At 49.4% G+C, this 20,657-nt stretch overlaps 1 protein-coding gene across 1 annotated transcript in view; it reads left to right on the top strand.

Moving 5' to 3' along the window:
• Positions 1–20,657, top strand: part of EPG5 (ectopic P-granules 5 autophagy tethering factor) — a 272,060-nt gene that overhangs the window by 128,607 nt on the left and 122,796 nt on the right. The window contains exons 18-19 of the mRNA XM_075327440.1: positions 12,394–12,538; positions 13,742–13,939. Coding sequence (XP_075183555.1) covers positions 12,394–12,538; positions 13,742–13,939 — 343 coding nt within the window. The remainder of the gene's footprint in view (positions 1–12,393; positions 12,539–13,741; positions 13,940–20,657) is intronic.

Here is a 20,657-nt window from a genome sequence, read left to right as displayed (position 1 = left end):
GGCGCCGCAGGGTTCCCTCTCCTTCCTCCTCCCGTGGCTCTGATTCCAGAGCTGACTCGCAGGATGAAGAGGATGCCTTTACAGGGGGCTCGGAGGCTAACTCCATGTACCCCATTGATCTGTCCGAAAGTGACTCAGATCTTAGTGACTTGATTGCTTCTATTAACTCTGTACTGGATCTCAATCCGCCAGTATCAGAGGAGCAACCCTCTCTGGCAGAAAAGCACCAGTTTACCTTGCCTAAGAAAGCAAAGAGTGTGTTCTTTAACCACTCCAGTTTTCAGGCCGCTGTGACCAAGCCCAGGGCCTGTCCTGACAAGCGCTTCCCAAAGCGTGGTTCTGATGACCGTTTTCCCTTTCCACCTGAGGTGGTCAAGGAGTGGGCATACTCCCCTAAGGTAGACCCTCCGGTGTCTAGGCTCGCAGCCCGGACCGTTGTGTCGGTGGCTGATGGCACTTCCCTTAAGGATTCCACTGACCGCCAGATTGACCTTCTGGCCAGATCCGTGTATGAAGCGGCGGGGGCCGCGTTTTCTCAGACTTTTGCAGCAGTGTGGGCTCTCAAGGCCATCTCTGCTTCTCTAGAGGAGATAGATTCCCTGGTGAGGGAATGCATGCCCAAAATGGATGCCTTAACTTCCCAAGCTTCGGCCTTTTCATCCTATGCCATGTCTGCCATGCTGGAGGCTTCTCACCGCACCGCGGTGGCTTTGGCTAATTCCCTCGCTATCCGCAGGATCTTGTGGCTTCGAGAGTGGAAGGCAGATGCTTCTTCAAAGAAGTACCTTGCTGGGCTCCCTTTTGCTGGGTCCCGGCTGTTCGGAGAACAGCTGGATGAAATTATTAAGGAAGCTACCGGCAGGAAGAGTACTTCCATGCCACAAACCAAAGCCAGGAAACCTGCCCAGGGTAGGAATCAGTCGAGGTTTCGTTCCTTTCGTTCCTCCAACTGGTCGTCCTCTAAGCCCTCCGCCTCGTCCGCTAACTCAGCCAAGGACCAGAAATCCAACTGGCGCCCAAAAGCGCGTCCTCAGAAGACCGCAGGAGCTGCTGCCACTAAGGCAGCCTCCTCGTGACTATCTGGCCGCTCCAGCAACGTCCTTAGTCGGTGGCAGGCTCTCCCACTTTGGCGACGCTTGGTTTCAACACGTCTCCGATCAGTGGGTGAGAGATATCATCTCCCACGGCTACAGGATAGAATTCTCTTCCAGTCCTCCAAACAGATTTTTTTCTCTCAATTCCCCCCTGCTCCAAGGCCGCCGCCTTCTCACAGGCCGTGGCAGCCTTGCAGGCCAATGGAGTAATTGTACCGGTTCCCGCCCGGGAACAGTTCAGAGGTTTCTACTCAAATCTCTTCCTAGTTCCCAAAATGGACGGTACCTTCCGGCCCATCCTGGATCTGAAGCTTCTCAACAAGCATGTTCAGGTGCGGCGCTTTCGCATGGAGTCTCTGCGATCAGTCATTGCCTCTATGTCCCAAGGGGATTTCCTGGCATCCATCGACATCAGAGATGCCTATGTGCATGTGCCAATTGCAGTGTCACACCAGCGTTGGCTACGTTTTGCAGTAGGAGAGGATCATTTCCATTTTGTGGCTCTCCCCTTCGGGTTGGCCACCGCCCCTCGGGTATTCACCAAGGTCATGGCAGCAGTGATTGCAGTTCTGCACCTCCAGGGGTTGGCAGTGATTCTTTACCTGGACGACCTTCTAGTCAAGGCTTCATCCAGCGCAGATTGTCAGCGGAGTGTCTCGCTCACTCTCTCCACTCTAGCTCAATTCGGGTGGCTGGTCAATCTGCCCAAATCCACTCTGACTCCGACCCAGAGTCTCACGTACCTAGGGATGCAGTTCGAGACCTTGACGGCACTTGTGAAGTTACCCTTAGTCAAACAGCAGTCCCTTCAGCTAGCGGTGCGCTCTCTGCTGAGGCCCCGCCGTTATACTCTCAGGCGGCTGATGCAGGTGCTGGGTCAAATGGTGGCTTCCATGGAGGCTGTTCCCTTTGCCCAGTTCCATCTGCGTCCCCTGCAGCTTGATATTCTCCGCTGTTGGGACAAGCGGCCTTCCTCCTTACACAGGTTAGTGGCTCTGTCGCCACAAACCAGGAGCTCTCTTCAGTGGTGGCTTCGGCCTCTCTCCCTGTCCCAGGGGCGCTCCTTCCTGGCCCCGTCCTGGGTGATTCTCACCACGGATGCCAGTCTATCCGACTGGGGAGCGGTATATCTCCACCACAGAGCGCAGGGCACTTGGACTCCGTCCGAATCAGCCCTCTCCATCAATGTGCTGGAAACCAGAGCCGTGCTTCTAGCTCTCCTAGCATTTCACCACCTGTTGGCGGGCAGGCACATTCGAGTCCAGTCAGACAACGCGACAGCAGTTGCCTACATCAATCACCAAGGCGGGACACGCAGCCGCCTGGCAATGTTGGAGGTACAACGCATCCTTCAATGGGCGGAGGACTCAAAGTCCACCATATCCGCAGTCCACATCCCAGGCGTGGAAAACTGGGAGGCAGATTATCTCAGCCGTCAAACCGTGGACGGTGGCGAGTGGTCCCTGCACCCGGCAGTGTTTCAGTCAATCTGCCGCAAATGGGGCACTCCAGACGTGGACCTAATGGCATCCCTTCACAACTACAAGGTTCCCGTTTACGTGGCTCACTCCTACGACCCTCAGGCATTCGCCGCGGACGCACTGGTTCAAGATTGGTCCCAGTTTCGTCTGTCCTACGTGTTTCCCCCTCTAGCTCTCTTGCCCAGAGTTCTGCACAAGATCAGAATGGAGGGCTGTCGAGTCATCCTCATTGCACCGGACTGGCCCAGACGAGCTTGGTATCCAGACCTGCTCCATCTGTCCGTAGACATGCCGTGGCATCTCCCGGACCGTCCAGACCTACTCTCACAAGGTCCGTTTTCCCGCCTGAATTCTGCGGCTCTCAAATTGACGGCGTGGCTCTTGAGTCCTGGATCTTGACGGCTTCTGGTATTCCTCCTGAAGTCATCTCCACTATGACTCGGGCCCGTAAGTCTTCCTCCGCTAAGATCTATCACAGGACTTGGAAAATTTTCCTAACAATAACAAATAACGTTTGGAACACCATTCTAAGTCTGAACTGGGTGCAAAAACCTAAAAAAACATCACTATGGGGAGATAAGGTATGCAACACCAGTGACTATGTAAGGGGAATACATGAAATAGCAGAAACTGCTGTGTGAATACTGACTTGAAAAGTCCAATAGCTACATGTAAGAGTGAAAATGTGAAAAATGGAATCTGCATTACTGCCATGAACATATGAATAAAGAGAAATTTAGCTACTGAATTGATCAATGCAATAGAGCCCCAACACTACGCCAAAGTATTTCTCTACGTTGGGGTCCCTAGCTTGTGTGTGTCCTCTCATGCAGTTAAAAAACTTACCGTGTATGGGAAGCTGAGACCCAGGCTATATATGCGTATGATATGGATTGGCAATAGGTGTGTGGGGAGGGTTCACAAACGAAAAAAACTACTAACAATAACAAATAACGTTTGGAACACCATTCTAAGTCTGAACTGGGTGCAAAAACCTAAAAAAACATCACTATGGGGAGATAAGGTATGCAACACCAGTGACTATGTAAGGGGAATACATGAAATAGCAGAAACTGCTGTGTGAATACTGACTTGAAAAGTCCAATAGCTACATGTAAGAGTGAAAATGTGAAAAATGGAATCTGCATTACTGCCATGAACATATGAATAAAGAGAAATTTAGCTACTGAATTGATCAATGCAATAGAGCCCCAACACTACGCCAAAGTATTTCTCTACGTTGGGGTCCCTAGCTTGTGTGTGTCCTCTCATGCAGTTAAAAAACTTACCGTGTATGGGAAGCTGAGACCCAGGCTATATATGCGTATGATATGGATTGGCAATAGGTGTGTGGGGAGGGTTCACAAACGAAAAAAACTACTAACAATAACAAATAACGTTTGGAACACCATTCTAAGTCTGAACTGGGTGCAAAAACCTAAAAAAACATCACTATGGGGAGATAAGGTATGCAACACCAGTGACTATGTAAGGGGAATACATGAAATAGCAGAAACTGCTGTGTGAATACTGACTTGAAAAGTCCAATAGCTACATGTAAGAGTGAAAATGTGAAAAATGGAATCTGCATTACTGCCATGAACATATGAATAAAGAGAAATTTAGCTACTGAATTGATCAATGCAATAGAGCCCCAACACTACGCCAAAGTATTTCTCTACGTTGGGGTCCCTAGCTTGTGTGTGTCCTCTCATGCAGTTAAAAAACTTACCGTGTATGGGAAGCTGAGACCCAGGCTATATATGCGTATGATATGGATTGGCAATAGGTGTGTGGGGAGGGTTCACAAACGAAAAAAACTACTAACAATAACAAATAACGTTTGGAACACCATTCTAAGTCTGAACTGGGTGCAAAAACCTAAAAAAAATTTTCCTGTCCTGGTGTCGTTCTACTGACCATCCCCCTTGGCCATTCTCTTTGCCGACCCTTCTGTCTTTTCTACAGTCCGGTCTGCAGCTAGGACTGTCCCTCAACTCGCTCAAGGGACAAGTCTCAGCTCTGTCAGTACTGTTCCAGCGGCGTCTCGCTCGGCTGGCTCAGGTCCGCACCTTCATGCAAGGCGCGTCTCACATCATTCCGCCTTACCGGCGGCCCTTGGATCCCTGGGACCTTTAATTTGGTTCTCACGGTTTTGCAGAAACCCCCCTTTGAGCCTCTTAGGGAGGTCTCTTTGCATCGTCTTTCACAGAAAGTGGTTTTTCTGGTGGCCATAACTTCTCTCAGGAGACTCTCTGATTTGGCCGCGCTCTCTTCGGAGTCACCTTTTTTAGTTTTTCATCAAGACAAGGTGGTTCTCCGTCCGACTCCGGACTTTCTTCCTAAAGTGGTCTCTCCTTTCCACCTTAACCAGGACATTACCCTACCTTCCTTTTGTCCGGCTCCTGTTCATCACTTTGAAAAAGCGCTGCATACTCTGGATCTGGTGCGGGCGCTCCGGATCTGTGTCTCGCACCGCTGCTATTAGGCGGTGCACTTCTCTTTTTGTGCTAACCACAGGTCGGCGCAAGGGCCTCTCTGCTTCTAAGCTGACCTTAGCCCGTTGGATTAGATCGACCATTTCGGACGCCTACCAGAGTTCTCAGGTGCCTCCCCCGCCGGGGATCAAGGCACATTCGACCAGAGCTGTTGGTGCCTCTTGGGATTTCAGGCACCAGGCTACGGCTCAACAAGTCTGTCAGGCTGCCACTTGGACTAGCCTGCATACCTTTTCGAAGCACTACCAAGTGCATGCTCATGCTTCGGCAGATGCGAGCTTGGGCAGACGCATCCTTCAGGCGGCTGTCGCCCAGTTGTGAAGTTAGGTTCTGCCTACTTCTTACTTTGTTCGGTTTATTTCCCACCCAGGGACTGCTTTGGAACGTCCCATGGTCTGGGTCTCCCATAACGATAAAGAAAAAGAGAATTTTGTTTACTTACCGTAAATTCTTTTTCTTATAGTTCCGTATTGGGAGACCCAGCACCCTCCCTGTTGCCTGTTGGCACTTTCTTGTTCCGCGTGTTATCACCGGCTGTTGTCGTGGACAGAGTCTCCGGTTGTTCCGGCTATTGCTCTGTTCTACTTTGTGGGTGGCTATTCTCCTTCAGCTTTTGCACTAAACTGGCTGGGTCTGCTCACCAGGGGGTGTATAAGCTCAGGGAGAGGAGCTACACTTTTAAGTGTAGTACTTTGTGTTTCCTCCAGAGGTAGAAGCTAAACACCCATGGTCTGGGTCTCCCAATACGGAACTATAAGAAAAAGAATTTACGGTAAGTAAACAAAATTCTCTTTTTTTTATTTTTAGTAAATATACACACACGCCCAAAGAGACAATATGAACAAAAGGGGGGGTACTTGTGTCCCGAATTGAAAGCTATAATAAAGTAAGTGAAAAAATCCTCCTTTTCTCGAGCAGTTCATCGGGGATACAGGAACCATGGGACGTCCTAAAGCAGTCCATTGGACGGGAAAAATATACAAATGTGTAACCCGAGAGAATTTCTGCACAGACTCCTATCGTATGTATGTTTGTGCCGTATTTTTCGGTTTATAAGACGCACCCCAAATTTAGAAAAAAGTGAGAAAAAAAATGGGGACAGTCTTAAAATCCGGTGGTGTCTTACCAGGGATGGGAGAGGGGGCGGTAGCAGCAGTGGAGCAGGGCCATGCTGCAAGCGGTGCCACGGGTGTCCTGGCGGTGCGTGCTTCAAAGAAATGGCACCCGGAGTCGGCGCGGGTGCAGATTGAGCTATCAGTTCAATGACAAGCTGAGATCTCATCTGCGCATGCGCCACCTACAGTCACCACTGTCCTTAAGTACACTGCTAGGAGAACAGTGGGCCAGAGGCGACGCATGCGCAGAGGAGATTTTAAGCCAAGAGCTCCATCTGTGCACATGCCGAGTCCCGACGCCATTATTTGACGCCCGCAGCCCCAACAGCACAGCGCCCGCAGCCCCAACAGCACAGCGCCCGTAACTGCCGCAGCACAGCGCCTGCAGCCCAGCCTCTGCAGCACAGCGCTCGTAGTCCCAGCAGAGCTGCTGTAGAACAGCGCCCGCAGCCCCAGCACAGCTGCCGCAGCACAGTGCCCGTAGGCCCAGCACGCCCACCGTAGTACAGTACCCGCAGACCCAGCACAGCCACCGCAGCACAGCGCTCGCAGCATTGCCCCTGCTTCCTACTACCACTCTCCACCACCCCCCAGTAAGCTACACATAGGTAGTCTGAGCATATATTTTTTACATGCATACATATATACTCACTTATCTAAGATCTGTATATTATATATGTGTAATGTATATATACCGTATTTTTCGGACTATAAGACGCACCGGACCATAAGACGCACCCTGGTTTTAGAGTAGGAAAATAAAATTTTAAGCAAAAAATGTGGTCATGACACACTGTTATGGGGCGAGGATCTGCTGCTGACACTATTATGGGGGTAATGTCTCCAAATTCTCTACTAAGGTACGCCATCCTGGTAATGATCCTCCTGCCTTGTATATAATCCCCATCCTTGTATATATGTTCCTCATCCTGGTATAGCCCCCATCCTACTATATACCGCCATCCTGGTATAACCCCCATCTTGCTACATAGTGACATCCTGGTATATGCCCTCATCTTGCTATATACCCCCATCCTGCTATATACTTCCATCCTGGTATATACCACCATCTTGGTGTATACCCATATCCTTCTTCATAGCACAATCCTGGTATATGCCCCCATCCTGCTATATACCCCCATCCTGGTATATACTGCCATCCTGGTATATGCTCTCGTCCTGCTATATACCCCATTCTGCTATATGGCCTGCATCCTGAGGCACCAAAAAAAATAAACGTTTATACTCACCTTTCCTCATTCCAGCAGTATCGATTGCCTCCTGTCTGTCAGCAGCAGCACCGCTGACCTGTGTGGAGCCGTGACCGTTGAATGCAGCATCGTGATGTCCTCCTGTCTGCCGGCCCGCTGATATATGTGGAGACTAGCGGTGCTCATAGCGATGACGTCATCACTGTGCGCCCACTAGTCTCTGCACACAGCAGCGGCCGACAGACAGGAGGGCATCGCGATGCTGCATTCAACGGTGACGGGTGAGTATACCGTACTTATTCACTGACCCCCGCGCCGAAGATGATACGCAGGGGGCAGTGAATGTAGCCGCACATGATCACTCCAGGCTGTAGTTGCCAGGGGTGATCACGTGGGCCGACTCTTTACCATGCGCGCATCCCCCGCCCATCATCTCGCCCACCTGTCAGCGCCGGCTTCAGTACTGAGAGATGAAAGGTGGGAGGATGGGCGTGCATATGAAATGAGCGGTCCCACGTGGTCACGGCAGGCGCTGCTACAGCCTGCGCATGCCGCCGATGACCCGCTCCACCGCAGCACCCACATTCCACACAGCCATGCCCTACATTCAGACTATAAGACGCACCCCCACTTTCGCCCAACATTTGGGGGGAAAAAAGTGCGTTTTATAGTCCGAAAAATACGGTAACATACATTTAAGATACTGAGAGGGTCCCTTCAGATTTACTGTAGAGAAATGCTGGCAGGCTGGAGACTGTTTGTATGTATTGTTTGTCCAGCAGCTCCGTTTCTCACTAAATCTGTCAGGCTGATGAGATAAATGTGCAATCTCAGTCAGCTAGAGAGGTTTTCTGCCTCTTTAGGGGTACTTCTCACATAGCGAGATCGCTGCTGATTCACGGTTTTTGTGACACACCAATGACCTCATTAGTGATCTCGCTGTGTGTGACACTGAGCAGCGATCTGGCCCTTGCTGTGAAATCGCTGCTCATTACACACAGTGCTGGTTAATTTTTTGGACATTGCTCTCCCGCTGTGAAGCACACATCGCTGTGTTTGACAGCGAGAGAGCAACAATCTGAATGTACAGGGAGCAGGGAGCCGGCGTCTGGCAGCCTGCGGTAAGCTGTAACCAAGGTAAATATCGGGTAACCAAGTGAAGCCCTTTGCTTGGTTACCCGATATTTACCTTGGTACTAGCGTCCGCCGCTCTCAGGCTGCCAGTGCTGGCTCCCTGCTCCCTGCACACGTAGCCGGAGTACACATCGGGTAAATAAGCAAAGTGGTTTGCTTATTAACCCAATGTGTACTCTGGCTAGGAGTGCAGGGAGCCAGCGCTAAGCGGTGTGCGCTGGTAACCAAGGTAAATATCGGGTAACCAAGCGCTTGGTTACCCGATATTTACCGTAGTTACCAAGCACAGCATCGCTTCCATGCGTCGCTGCTGGCTGGGGGCTGGTCACTGGTCGCTGGTGAGATCTGCCTGATTGACAGCTCACCAGCGACCATGTAGCGACGCACTAGTGATCCTGACCAGGTCAGATCGCTGGTGGGATCGCTGGAGCGTCGCTAAAGTGTGACGGTACCCCTAGTCCACTCTCCGTTCCTATGCTCGTCTTGTCAAGTTCAGTGAACTATACCTGACAGGACGCTGCCCTCACTCGACGTCTGCCTTGAGCGGATAATGTTTTTATGCCGCCCATCCTACTCCGTCACAGCTGTGACTCATGTGAACCTGCTGGGAGCTGACGCGTTTAAAATCCCGATACAGTAACTAAAGATTACCCTTTGGCTACATTTTTGCTTAATAAACTTTTTAAGTAACACTTTTTATATTTAAATGTACTTTATTTTAGTTGTTATTATTACATTTCTCGGAGTAGCCTTTTAATGGTTGATGAAAGCCACAGCGATGGCATTGTCATACTGAATTTGATTTGAGAGACCCGACAGCCGGTCATGTAAATGTAGACGGGCAAAGCGAATTGCTCTGAATTCCAGGATTTTGATGGGAAGAAGGCGTTTATGGCTCTTCCACCGACCATGCATTATCAACTTGCGTAAGACTGCTCCCCCACCGAGAAGACTGGCATTTGTGTTCACGATATGCTTGTGGATGGGAAGGAAGGAATGTCTGGAAAAAAATGAAGGCAGAGACTGCCTCAAGGGTAGGGCCATGAAATGCTCACTGCTGCAGATGGTAAAGCGGTGAGCAGGAGTGCACCCACTGGACCAGAGGGAGACCCCGGAATTACCCGTTAGTGGGAGAGGCTTGACTAAGTGCCCACCGCGAGGCAGATGCCACGTACCACTCCCAGGATACTGACCGGGACTATGGTAGCTGACCCCCAGGGCGAATATTGCAAACAGGCAGAGTCACTAGTATAGGCTGGAACCACCAAGATGGCTGAGGCAGGTAGCATGGCCAGGGCTGACAGTTACAGTCACAAGTATAGACAGGGACCACCAGAACAGCTGAGCCAGGTAGCTTGGCCAAGGCGGATGGGCACAGTCTCTGGTATAGACAGGAACCACCGGGATGGCTGAGGCCATATCTCTCGGCTTTAGAGCCTGATCAGAATCCAGATCTGAATCAGTGTGGTGATCCAATACGTGAGGTGACCTAGGCTCTGCCCTGGGCAGGAAGAGCGTGATGGCGAGTGTGGTCTCAAAGTCGGAAAGAAAGACAAAGACCAAGATGAAGAGCTCACTCTAGGCCGTTTGGACGTGCTCTGCCATGCTGGTGCGGAGTGGCTGGTTGATCTGACTTATTCTGGACAGGGGTTGTGGTACCTGGTGCAGTGATAAATACAGGCAGTCACTCCATGATGGTAACCAGGGTATGGAATACCTTGGCCAAATCTACAGTAGACTGTGAGAAGTTAGTTGCCCCTTGCAGGGGAGGAGGAATGTTCTCGTTGCAGTCCACGCGGGGCTCCTGGTCCGGAAGCAGGTCAACTGGGTGCAGGCAGCGCAATTTACAACCCATCAGCCATTGGGAATTTGCTTACAGGACGCCTAGGAAATTTGTACCACCAGCAGGGGCTGGGAGGACTAACCTGCTTGATTTTCTATGGGGCCAGACATAATGGAGTGGATAAAATGGAAAAAAAAGGAGAAAATGCAGACCGGTATGAATAGGGTTAATAGGTGCCAGGAAGGTGAGAGCCTTGCTGGTGGCTGCATATCGGTTCACATGGGCAGGCAGCCAACCACTCCGGGAGTCAATTTCTCACCGTAAAATGTCTTAGAACCTTTCATTGGGGGACATCGCACCCTCCCTTGTTGGTACCTTTGTTGGGCCGGTTTTAAGGTTGTTTTTTATTGTTGCTTTTCCTACTGCTTTCTCACTGATTAGCTTAGTGCCATTTGGTGAGTATACCCTGCCGAGGAGATAACTTTTTGTGCCAAGTGTCGGCCTACTAGTGACAGCAGCATACACCCATAGTCTCCTGTGTTTACCCTATTGAAGCGAATGAGAAACAGATTATACAGTGAGTACCCAAAATCCTGGTGTTTGTGAATGACACCATTCAGTTTACAATATAGTATACTGGAAAAAGGGTACGAAAATAAAAATGGGGTTAAATTACAAATTAAATGCAATTCTTCAATTACTTTTTGGGGGGGTTGTTTTTAAGGCATTCATTGTACAGGGAAAAAAAAAAATGAGCCAACAACCTGAATCTCCAGGTCATATGATTTCACCAATACCAAAATTGTGTATATTATTAATAATAATAATAATAATAATAATAATAATATTAATAATAAAAATGTATATGTATGTAAAAAAATAAAATAAAAATTGTATATACATTTTTATTATTAATATATTATTATTATTAATAATAAAAATGTATATACAATTTTTTTTTTTTTTTTTTTACAAATTTCAGAATTTTTTGAGGACTACTAAGTTAATAATAATAATAATAATAACTTAGTAGTCCTCAAATTCTGAAATTTGTAAAAAAATAAAATAAAAAATTGTGTATACATTTTTATTATTATTATTATTATTATTATTATTATTAATAATAATAAATAATATCTTAGTAAAAACAATTTTGAGATTTGTAAAAAATAAAAATTGTATATTTTTTATTATAATAATAAAAAAAATAAAACTATACATACAATATTTACTTTGGTGACTAAGATAATATAATAATAATAATTAGGAAGTCCAAAAATATTTCTGAAATTTGTAAAAAAGAAATAAAAAAATAAAATAAAAATGTTATATGTATGTAACATAAATATAATATCTATATATATTTTTTTTTTATTATAGATCTAAAAATTGTTTGTGTCGCCAATTGCTTAGACCTATAGCTCAGTTATTTTTATATAAATGGACCTGTGTAAGGGCTTGTGGTTTTTTTTTTTTGGTTTTTTTTCGGCATCATGAGCTCACGTTCTTATACCAATCTTTGAGGACATGTTGATTGTTTTTACTATTGAATTTTTTTTATTTAAGTCTGATTTTTTTTTAGTTTCTCTCTCTATTTGCCATTTAACATATGGTTTATTTAATTTTTATACTTAGACAGATTGAACTTTTTTGGACACAGCAGTACCAAATATATATTTTTATTTTTTTCAAAATGTTTAATTTTTATTTTATTTTTTTTTAAAGGGGGGGGAAGGGGTTTTCTTGCCACTCATTCTTGAAAGGTCTCGGGATATTAAAAAATAAGAAAATGATTTTCGCCCCTCATCGATTGGTACACGTCATTATTCCAGGGTGGTCTGTGTTTACAAATACTGTCCTCAATATGCTGGAAATACCTACTCAGCCGATCACTGACCGCAGCGGTGATCTGCCTCATCCAGCGATTGGCTGAACAAACAGTTTCTACCTATTTCATTTCATCGGGCATTAATCCTACACCCTAATTTAACGAGGTTTGCCACAGTGACTGTATTATCGCTGGTGTGGAGTAATGCAAAGCTGTAAGGTCACATCACCGTGTCTAATACTATTGCAGGTTTCTGTCCTACATTCAGCTTTTCCTCCAGCTGGACAGCGGGATCCCTCAAGGAATGACCATGCAAATGACCCACAAGGTCACCCAACACCTGACCTCCATTAACTATGGGGAAAATGTGAAACTGCTCACCAACATGATCCAGGTAAAGGAATAATTGTCCACGTGGGAATGGGATATGAAATACACAGGGCATTGTATAATAAGGTGCACTGAGAATGGGAAGAGGCGGGATATGAGATTGAGTTGTCCACTTCTAGTAAATGTTATTTTTTTTTACTTAAATTCTTGTATTTGGGTCTAAAAATCATTTTTACTATTGGGTTTCTGTATCGCTGGCGTCTCTGCAGACTTACTCACCGCCCATGCCTGGTCGTGTCCTTCCCCATATTACCCCGACCATCCACGTGTACTTCTGACCCCATCCCCTCCTGGGGCCTGTGTACACAGCCCAGATCTCCTGGGAGTGTGACTAGTGCGTGAGCACACACCAGCCCTCCTCTTAAAGTGCTGGCTTGCCATTTTCAGGAAAATTCCTTTCAACCTATGATTGAGAGGCACAATGTATTTAAGGCACCCTTCCATTAGGGGAGGTGTCTGCGCAACATTCCCAATTAGTCAGTGTCCTGTCTGTCTAGCTAGTTGTCAGGTCCCGTTACCCTGGTGTGAGTCACCTGTACCAGAGTCTGCCTTCCCATACCTATCTGTCCCTGCCCACCATACCTGTCTGTACCCGCCTGTCTGTCTGCCACGATCATCCTACCTATACCTGTCTGCATCTGTGTCAGTAACTGAGTCCATCTCCTGTCCTGGGGTCATCTGCCACAGTCCCAGGCTCTCCCCTGGGAGTGGTACCTGGTGTCCACCTCGAGATGGGTGCTTAGTTAAGCCCCTCCCACTAAAGGGTAAGTCCAGTGGGTTCACTAATCCTGCTCACTGCCCCTATATCGGCCTCGAGCTTTACAGTTTCATTAGAAATTTTGCACTGTTTTGGCTTTCAAAGGTTCTTTTGTTCCTTCATGTAATCATCTAAGAGTTACAAAACTCTCCTATCAGACCATCACAGCGTGCTCACTGAAGAATCCTCAGTTAACTCATTCTGCAGCCAGAATGTAAACAGTGCAAATATTTTAATAAAGTCCAATTGCAAATATGATTTTTTTAGCTTCAATATATGCATTTTGGTAAAAAAAATTGGTGCACCATCCCTTTTTATGTTTGGAAATGTAATTAAGGCAATCCTCAGTATTAAAATGCATTTTGAGGTATGCAAGGAAGATGAAGCAGGAGACAGTGTGACCTTGAATTGAAATGACTGATATAAACCTCGTACGCTTCTTCTTTACAGTCACATATCATAGCTAGTCTTAAACCCAATGAAGTGGGCCCAGTGGCGGTTCTGGAGTTCTGGACTCAGGTTCTCATAAGCCAGCAGCTATGGCACCGGGACAAGGGCAGCCTGCACCTCATGGACCAGCTGTGCAAAGCGGCATTCAGGCACCTACAGGAGGACTGTCTGCACAAACTGCTCTACCAGCAGCACAAGGTAAGCCAAGAGCGGAGTGTGGCAGCACGATTCATGGTACAGGGCAGTATAGAAGGAGAATTAAAGGGGTTTTATGGAACTTTTATATTGATAGTCTTGTCAAGGTTGGGAATTTAGGGAAAACCGCAAATGGGGTTTTTCAGGGTCACGGAGACTGATTTCAAATCGATCTGCTCAGATATAAATGAATCAGACAATGAAACATGTTCACTGCTTGAGCAGAAGTTAACTTCTATTAAAGAATCTTGTGATTATACAATATTCGACTTCGACCTTGGAGCAAGAACAAGGAGTCAACATCCCACATCTCACATCCCACATCCCACATGGTGTGAACCAACTAATTATGAATTCTCTCAGTATGTTATGAAAAGCTCTTTGTTCATTGTTTCTTTTGGCGACCTTATCTTTGTTAACACTTTGCAGAATACACATCTTAGAATCATATTATGAAGCTTCTATGCAATTGTCATATAGACACACAGATAATTATGCAACGACATCTATACTTTGATTATTTACATACACAGATCATCTTATTACATCTGCACAAACGGCCTATAGCCCAGGCCTACCCTCACAGTCAATCCTTAGGTTAGGTAATTAAAGGGGTTGTCCACTACTTTAAAATTGATGGACTGTCCTTAGGGGCACTTTGCACTTTATGATATCGCAAGCCGATGCTTGCGATGCCAAGCGCGATAGTCCCCGCCCCCGTCACAGCTGCGATATCATGGTGATAGCTGCCGTAGCGAACATTATCGTTACGGCAGCTTCACATGCACTCACCTGCCCTGCGACGTCGCTCTGGCCGGCGACCTGCCTCCTTCCTAAGGGGGCGGGTCGTGCGGCGTCATAGCGACGTCACACGGCAGGCGGCCAATAGAAGCGGAGGGGCGGAGATGAGCGGGACGTAAACATCCCGCCCACCTCCTTCCTTCCGCATAGCCGGCCAGGACGCAGGTTGGAGATGTTCCTCGCTCCCACGACTTTACACACAGCGATGTGTGCTGCCGCAGGAACGAGGAAAAACATCGTAACATCGGTCTTTCCCAATACATGGAAATGACCGACGCTACACCGATGATACAATTACGATGCTTTTGTGCTCATTAATCGTACCAAAAATGCTTTACATATTACGATGTCGAGAGCGGCGCCGGATGTGCGTCACTTTCGATTTGACCCCACCGACATCGCACCTGCGATGTCGTAGTGTGCAAAGTGCCCCTTAGGATAGGTCATCAATGTCTGATTTTCTGGGATCTAACACCCCACACGCCCGCTGATCTAGGTGCTGATGGTGGCAGCAAATGACCTAAAATACTCAGTTCCAGAGCTGCCCTGTCCACTGATATTGGCCGCATCCGGGTACTGCACTTCCACCTCCCATTCAAATCAATAGGAGGCATATGTGCAGTACCCGGCCACGGCCACTATCAGAAGACAGAGCAGCTCTGGAACGGAGTATTTCCAGCCGCCGCCGGCATCAAGGATCGCTGAACAATGGGAATGTCGGATCCCAGTTGATTAGATATTGATGGCCTATCATAAAGATAAGCCATCAATGTAAAAGTAGCCTACAACCTCTTTAATATCAGGTTAGTGCGGGTGCAACACTCAGCACCCTCGCCAATAAGCTGTTACCGGTGCTGCCTGAGTGTGCTTACTTGTGGAGCAGCAAACCACAGGTCTGTCAGCTACATAGTGGCCACAGCAGGGTACTGCAGATTCATTCCCTAGTCATTTCAATAGGACGGATGTGCAGGACCCGATTGAGCCCACCATGCAGTTGATGGAGCTGTGCTGTGCAATTCGCAGCTGGCAACAGAAGGATTTTTGTGTACTCACCGTAAAATCTCTTTTCTTTATCGTTCCTATGGGAGACCCAGACAATGGGTGTTTAGCTTCTGCCTCCAGAGGACACACAAAGTACTACACTTAAAAGTGTAGCTCCTCCCTCTGAGCTTATACACCCCCTGGAGAACCAGATCTAGCCAGTTTATCGCTTTGTGTTCAGGAGGCATACATCCACACATGCATTCTCATCTGATTTTTGATTTTTGGGAAGAGTTTGAAGAAAAGTGGGTCCAAGTCTGGACCCCCGGCATGTCCCTTCTCACCCCACTGTGTCGGCGGTGCTGTTAAGGTTGATTCCAAGGCTGGAGCCTTACATGCCGTGCTCCTTCACCATCCCTCCTGGGCTCTGGCTTGAAGTGGGAGCCAGCACAGTTCTCCTTGCTTGCCAGGAGACCGGTCTCCATCCGCAGCCCTTCAGGATCCTGCTGGACCGGAGCACTCATCCCCAGGGACTTGGAACCCTGCGTCTCAGCAAGCTAAGTACCTGAGACGTTTATATATTGGGGGTCCCTGTACTTTATTGTTGTGGGAGAGTGTGCTGAGTGTGTTTTATGACATTTCCGGCGGGTTCTCTGGCTGTCGCCTAAGAACCGCGCCGATGGTGCCTGCGCGCCGGCCGCACCGCTCAAATTTAGGCCCCGGCTTCCCCGGAGGCCTAGTTTCGGTTTCACTGCCCTTGCATGTCATTCATGCAGAGGGACAGCGCGGCTCCGCCCAGCGGCCGTTCTGCACAGGGGAGGGACACTCCTCACTGAGTACATGTCTCCTCCCCTTTAGGTCTCTATGGCCCTCCAGATCTCGCTCCCAGAGTAAGTTCCGCTCCCTCTCTTCGCTCCGGCGGCCATTTTTTCAGCGTTTTCCCTGCGATCAGCACTGGTCTGCAGCATCCCTGCTGAGGTGCTTGGGGGTCCGGGCTTCGGGATCTGGAGGGCACACAACACCGCTCCAGCGGTCTGGTATGCCACAACCTCTGGTTGTGGACCTCTGTATATACTCTCTGGGGGTCATTCTGACAGAACCCCCGGCTTGGGTAGAATCCTTATCTAGGTCTATCTCCCAATCTTTTGCCGACTCCATGGGACTTCTGTACAGGACTTTGCTGAACATGCATCAGCCCCCTTCACAGGGTGCCTCTGCTGCTAGGGCTCTCTCAGGACTGGAGCTCACAGAGGATTCATCATCTGGTCCCAGACCACGTCCTTCTAAGAAGAGACGCAGGGCTCCCTCTCCTTCCTCGTCCCGCGGCTCTGTTTCAGAAGCTGACTCGCAGGACGAGAAGGATGCCTTTACAGGGGGCTCGGAGGCTAACTCCATGTGCCCCATTGATCTGTCCGAAAGTGACTCAGATGTTAGTGATTTGATTGCGTCCATTAATTCTGTACTGGATCTCAATCCGCCAGTATCAGAGGAACAACCCTCTCTGGCAGAAAAGCACCAGTTTACCTCGCCTAAGAGGGCAAAGAGTGTGTTCTTTAACCACTCCAGTTTTCAGGCCGCTGTGACCAAGCCTAGGGCCTGTCCTGACAAACGCTTCCCAAAGCGTGGTTCTGATGACCGTTTTCCCTTTCTACCTGAGGTGGTCAAGGAGTGGGCTCATTCACCAAAGGTAGACCCCCCGGTGTCTAGACTCTCAGCCCGGACCGTTGTATCAGTGGCTGATGGCACCTCTCTTAAGGATTCCACTGACCGCCAGGTTGACCTCCTGGCCAAATCTGTATATGAGGCGGCAGGGGCCTCGTTCTCCCCAACTTTTGCAGCAGTGTGGGCTCTCAAAGCCATCTCTGCTTCTCTGGAGGGGATGCATTCCCTCGCCAGGGAATCTATGCCCGAAATGGTTACCTTAACTTCCCAAGCTTCAGCTTTTTCATCATATGCCATGTCTGCCATGCTGGAGGCTTCTCACCGCACTGCGGTGGCTTCGGCTAATTCCCTCGCTATCCGCAGGATCTTGTGGCTTCGAGAGTGGAAGGCAGATGCTTCTTCCAAGAAGTACCTTGCTGGACTCCCTTTTGCTGGGTCCCGGCTGTTCGGTGAACAGCTGGATGAAATTATTAAGGAAGCTACTGGCGGGAAGAGTACTTCCATGCCACAAACCAAAACCAGGAAACCTGTCCAGGGTAGGAATCAGTCGAGGTTTCGTTCCTTTCGTTCCTCCAACTGGTCGTCCTCTAAGCCCTCGGCCTCGTCCACTAACTCAGCCAAGGACCAAAAATCCAGCTGGCGCCCAAAAGCGCGTCCACAAAAGACCGCAGGAGGTGCTGCCGCCAAGGCGGCCTCCTCTTGACTATCTGTCCGCGCCAGCAACGTCCTTAGTCGGTGGCAGGCTCTCCCACTTTGGTGACGCGTGGTTTCAACACATCTCCGATCAGTGGGTGCGGGATATCATCTCCCACGGCTACAGGATAGAATTCTCTTCCAGCCCGCCAAACAGATTTTTTCTCTCAATTCCCCCCTGCTCCAAGGCCGCCGCCTTCTCTCAGGCCGTGGCATCCTTGCAGGCCAATGGAGTAATTGTACCGGTTCCCGCCCGGGAACGGTTCAGAGGTTTCTACTCAAATCTCTTCCTAGTCCCCAAAAAGGACGGTTCCTTCCGGCCCATCCTGGATCTCAAGCTTCTCAACAAGCTTGTTCAGGTGCGGCATTTTCGCATGGAGTCTCTGCGATCAGTCATTGCCTCAATGACCCAAGGGGATTTCCTGGCATCCATCGACATCAGAGATGCCTATCTGCATGTGCCAATTGCAGTTTCACACCAGCGTTGGCTACGTTTTGCAATCGGAGAGGAACATTTCCAATTCGTGGCTCTCCCCTTCGGGTTAACCACGGCCCCTCGGGTATTCACCAAGGTCATGGCAGCAGTGGTTGCGGTTCTGCACCTCCAGGGGTTGGCAGTGATTCCTTACCTGGACGACCTTCTAGTCAAGGCTTCATCCAGCGCAGACTGTCAGCGGAGTGTCTCGCTCACTCTCGCCACTCTAGCCCAATTCGGGTGGCTTGTCAATCTGCCCAAATCCACTCTGACTCCGACCCAGAGGCTCACGTACCTAGGGATGCAGTTCGAGACTCTGCCGGCACTTGTGAAGTTGCCCTTAATCAAACAGCAGTCCCTCCAACTGGCGGTGCGCTCTCTGCTGAGGCCCCGCCGTTATTCCATCAGGCACCTGATGCAGGTGCTGGGTCAGATGGTGGCGTCAATGGAGGCTGTTCCCTTTGCCCAGTTCCATCTGCGTCCACTGCAGGTGGACATTCTCCGCTGTTGGGACAAGCGGCCTTCCTCCTTGCACAGGTTAGTGGCTCTGTTGCCACAGACCAGGAGCTCTCTTCAGTGGTGGCTTCGGCCCCTCTCTCTGTCTCAGGGGCGCTCCTTCCTGGCCCCGTCCTGGGTGATCCTCACCACGGATGCCAGTCTATCCGGCTGGGGAGCGGTATGTCTCCACCACCGAGCGCAGGGCACTTGGACTCAGTCCGAGTCAGCCCTCTCGATCAATGTGCTGGAAACCAGAGCCGTGCTTCTGGCTCTCCTAGCTTTTCACCACCTTTTGGCGGGCAAGCACATCCGAGTCCAGTCAGACAACGCGACAGCGGTTGCCTACATCAATCACCAAGGCGGGACACGCAGCCGCCTGGCAATGTTGGACGTACAACGCATCCTTCAATGGGCGGAGGACTCCAAGTCCACCATATCCGCAGTCCACATCCCAGGCATGGAAAACTGGGAGGCAGATTATCTCAGCCGTCAAACCGTGGACAGTGGCGAGTGGTCCCTGCATCCGGCAGTGTTTCAGTCAATCTGCCGCAAGTGGGGCACTCCGGACGTGGACCTAATGGCATCCCGTCACAACAACAAGGTTCCGGTTTACGTGGCTCGCTCCCACGATCCTCAGGCATTCGCCGCGGACGCTCTGGTTCAAGACTGGTCCCAGCTTTGTCTGTCGTACGTGTTTCCCCCTCTAGCTCTCTTGCCCAGAGTTCTGCGCAAGATCAGAATGGAGGGCCGTCGAGTCATCCTCATTGCTCCGGACTGGCCCAGGCGAGCTTGGTACCCAGACCTGCTCCATCTGTCCGTAGAGGTGCCGTGGCATCTTCCGGACCGTCCGGACCTTCTCTCACAAGGTCCGTTTTTCCGCCAGAATTCTGCGGCTCTCAGATTGACGGCGTGGCTCTTGAGTCCTGGATCTTAACGGCTTCTGGTATCCCCCCTGAAGTCATCTCCACTATGACTCGGGCCCGTAAGTCTTCCTCTGCCAAGATCTATCACAGGACTTGGAAAATTTTCCTGTCCTGGTGTCGCTCTTCCGGCCATCCTCCTTGGCCTTTTTCCTTGCCGACCCTTCTGTCCTTTCTACAGTCCGGTCTGCAGCTGGGATTGTCCCTCAACTCTCTCAAGGGACAAGTCTCGGCTCTGTCAGTGCTGTTCCAGCGGCGTATCGCCCGGCTGGCTCAGGTCCGCACCTTCTTGCAGGGCGCGTCTCACATCATTCCGCCTTACCGGCGGCCCTTGGATCCCTGGGACCTCAATTTGGTTTTCACGGTTTTGCAGAAACCCCCCTTTGAGCCTCTTAGGGAGGTTTCTTTGTTTCGTCTTTCACAGAAAGTGGTCTTTCTAGTGGCCATAACTTCCCTCAGGAGAGTCTCTGATTTGGCTGCGCTCTGTTCGGAGTCACCTTTTTTGGTTTTTCATCAAGACAAGGTGGTTCTCCGTCCGACTCCGGACTTTCTTCCTAAGGTGGTCTCTCCTTTCCACCTTAACCAGGACATTACCCTACCTTCCTTTTGTCCGGCTCCTGTTCATCGCTTTGAAAAAGTGTTGCATACTCTGGATCTGGTGCGTGCTCTCCGGATCTATGTGTCTCGCACC

The sequence above is a fragment of the Anomaloglossus baeobatrachus genome, chromosome 1 (genome assembly GCF_048569485.1).
Source record: "Anomaloglossus baeobatrachus isolate aAnoBae1 chromosome 1, aAnoBae1.hap1, whole genome shotgun sequence".
Lineage (NCBI taxonomy): Eukaryota > Metazoa > Chordata > Amphibia > Anura > Aromobatidae > Anomaloglossus > Anomaloglossus baeobatrachus.
The sequence above is the reverse complement of the archived record's forward strand: the minus strand, read 5'-3'. Positions and strand labels throughout refer to the sequence as shown.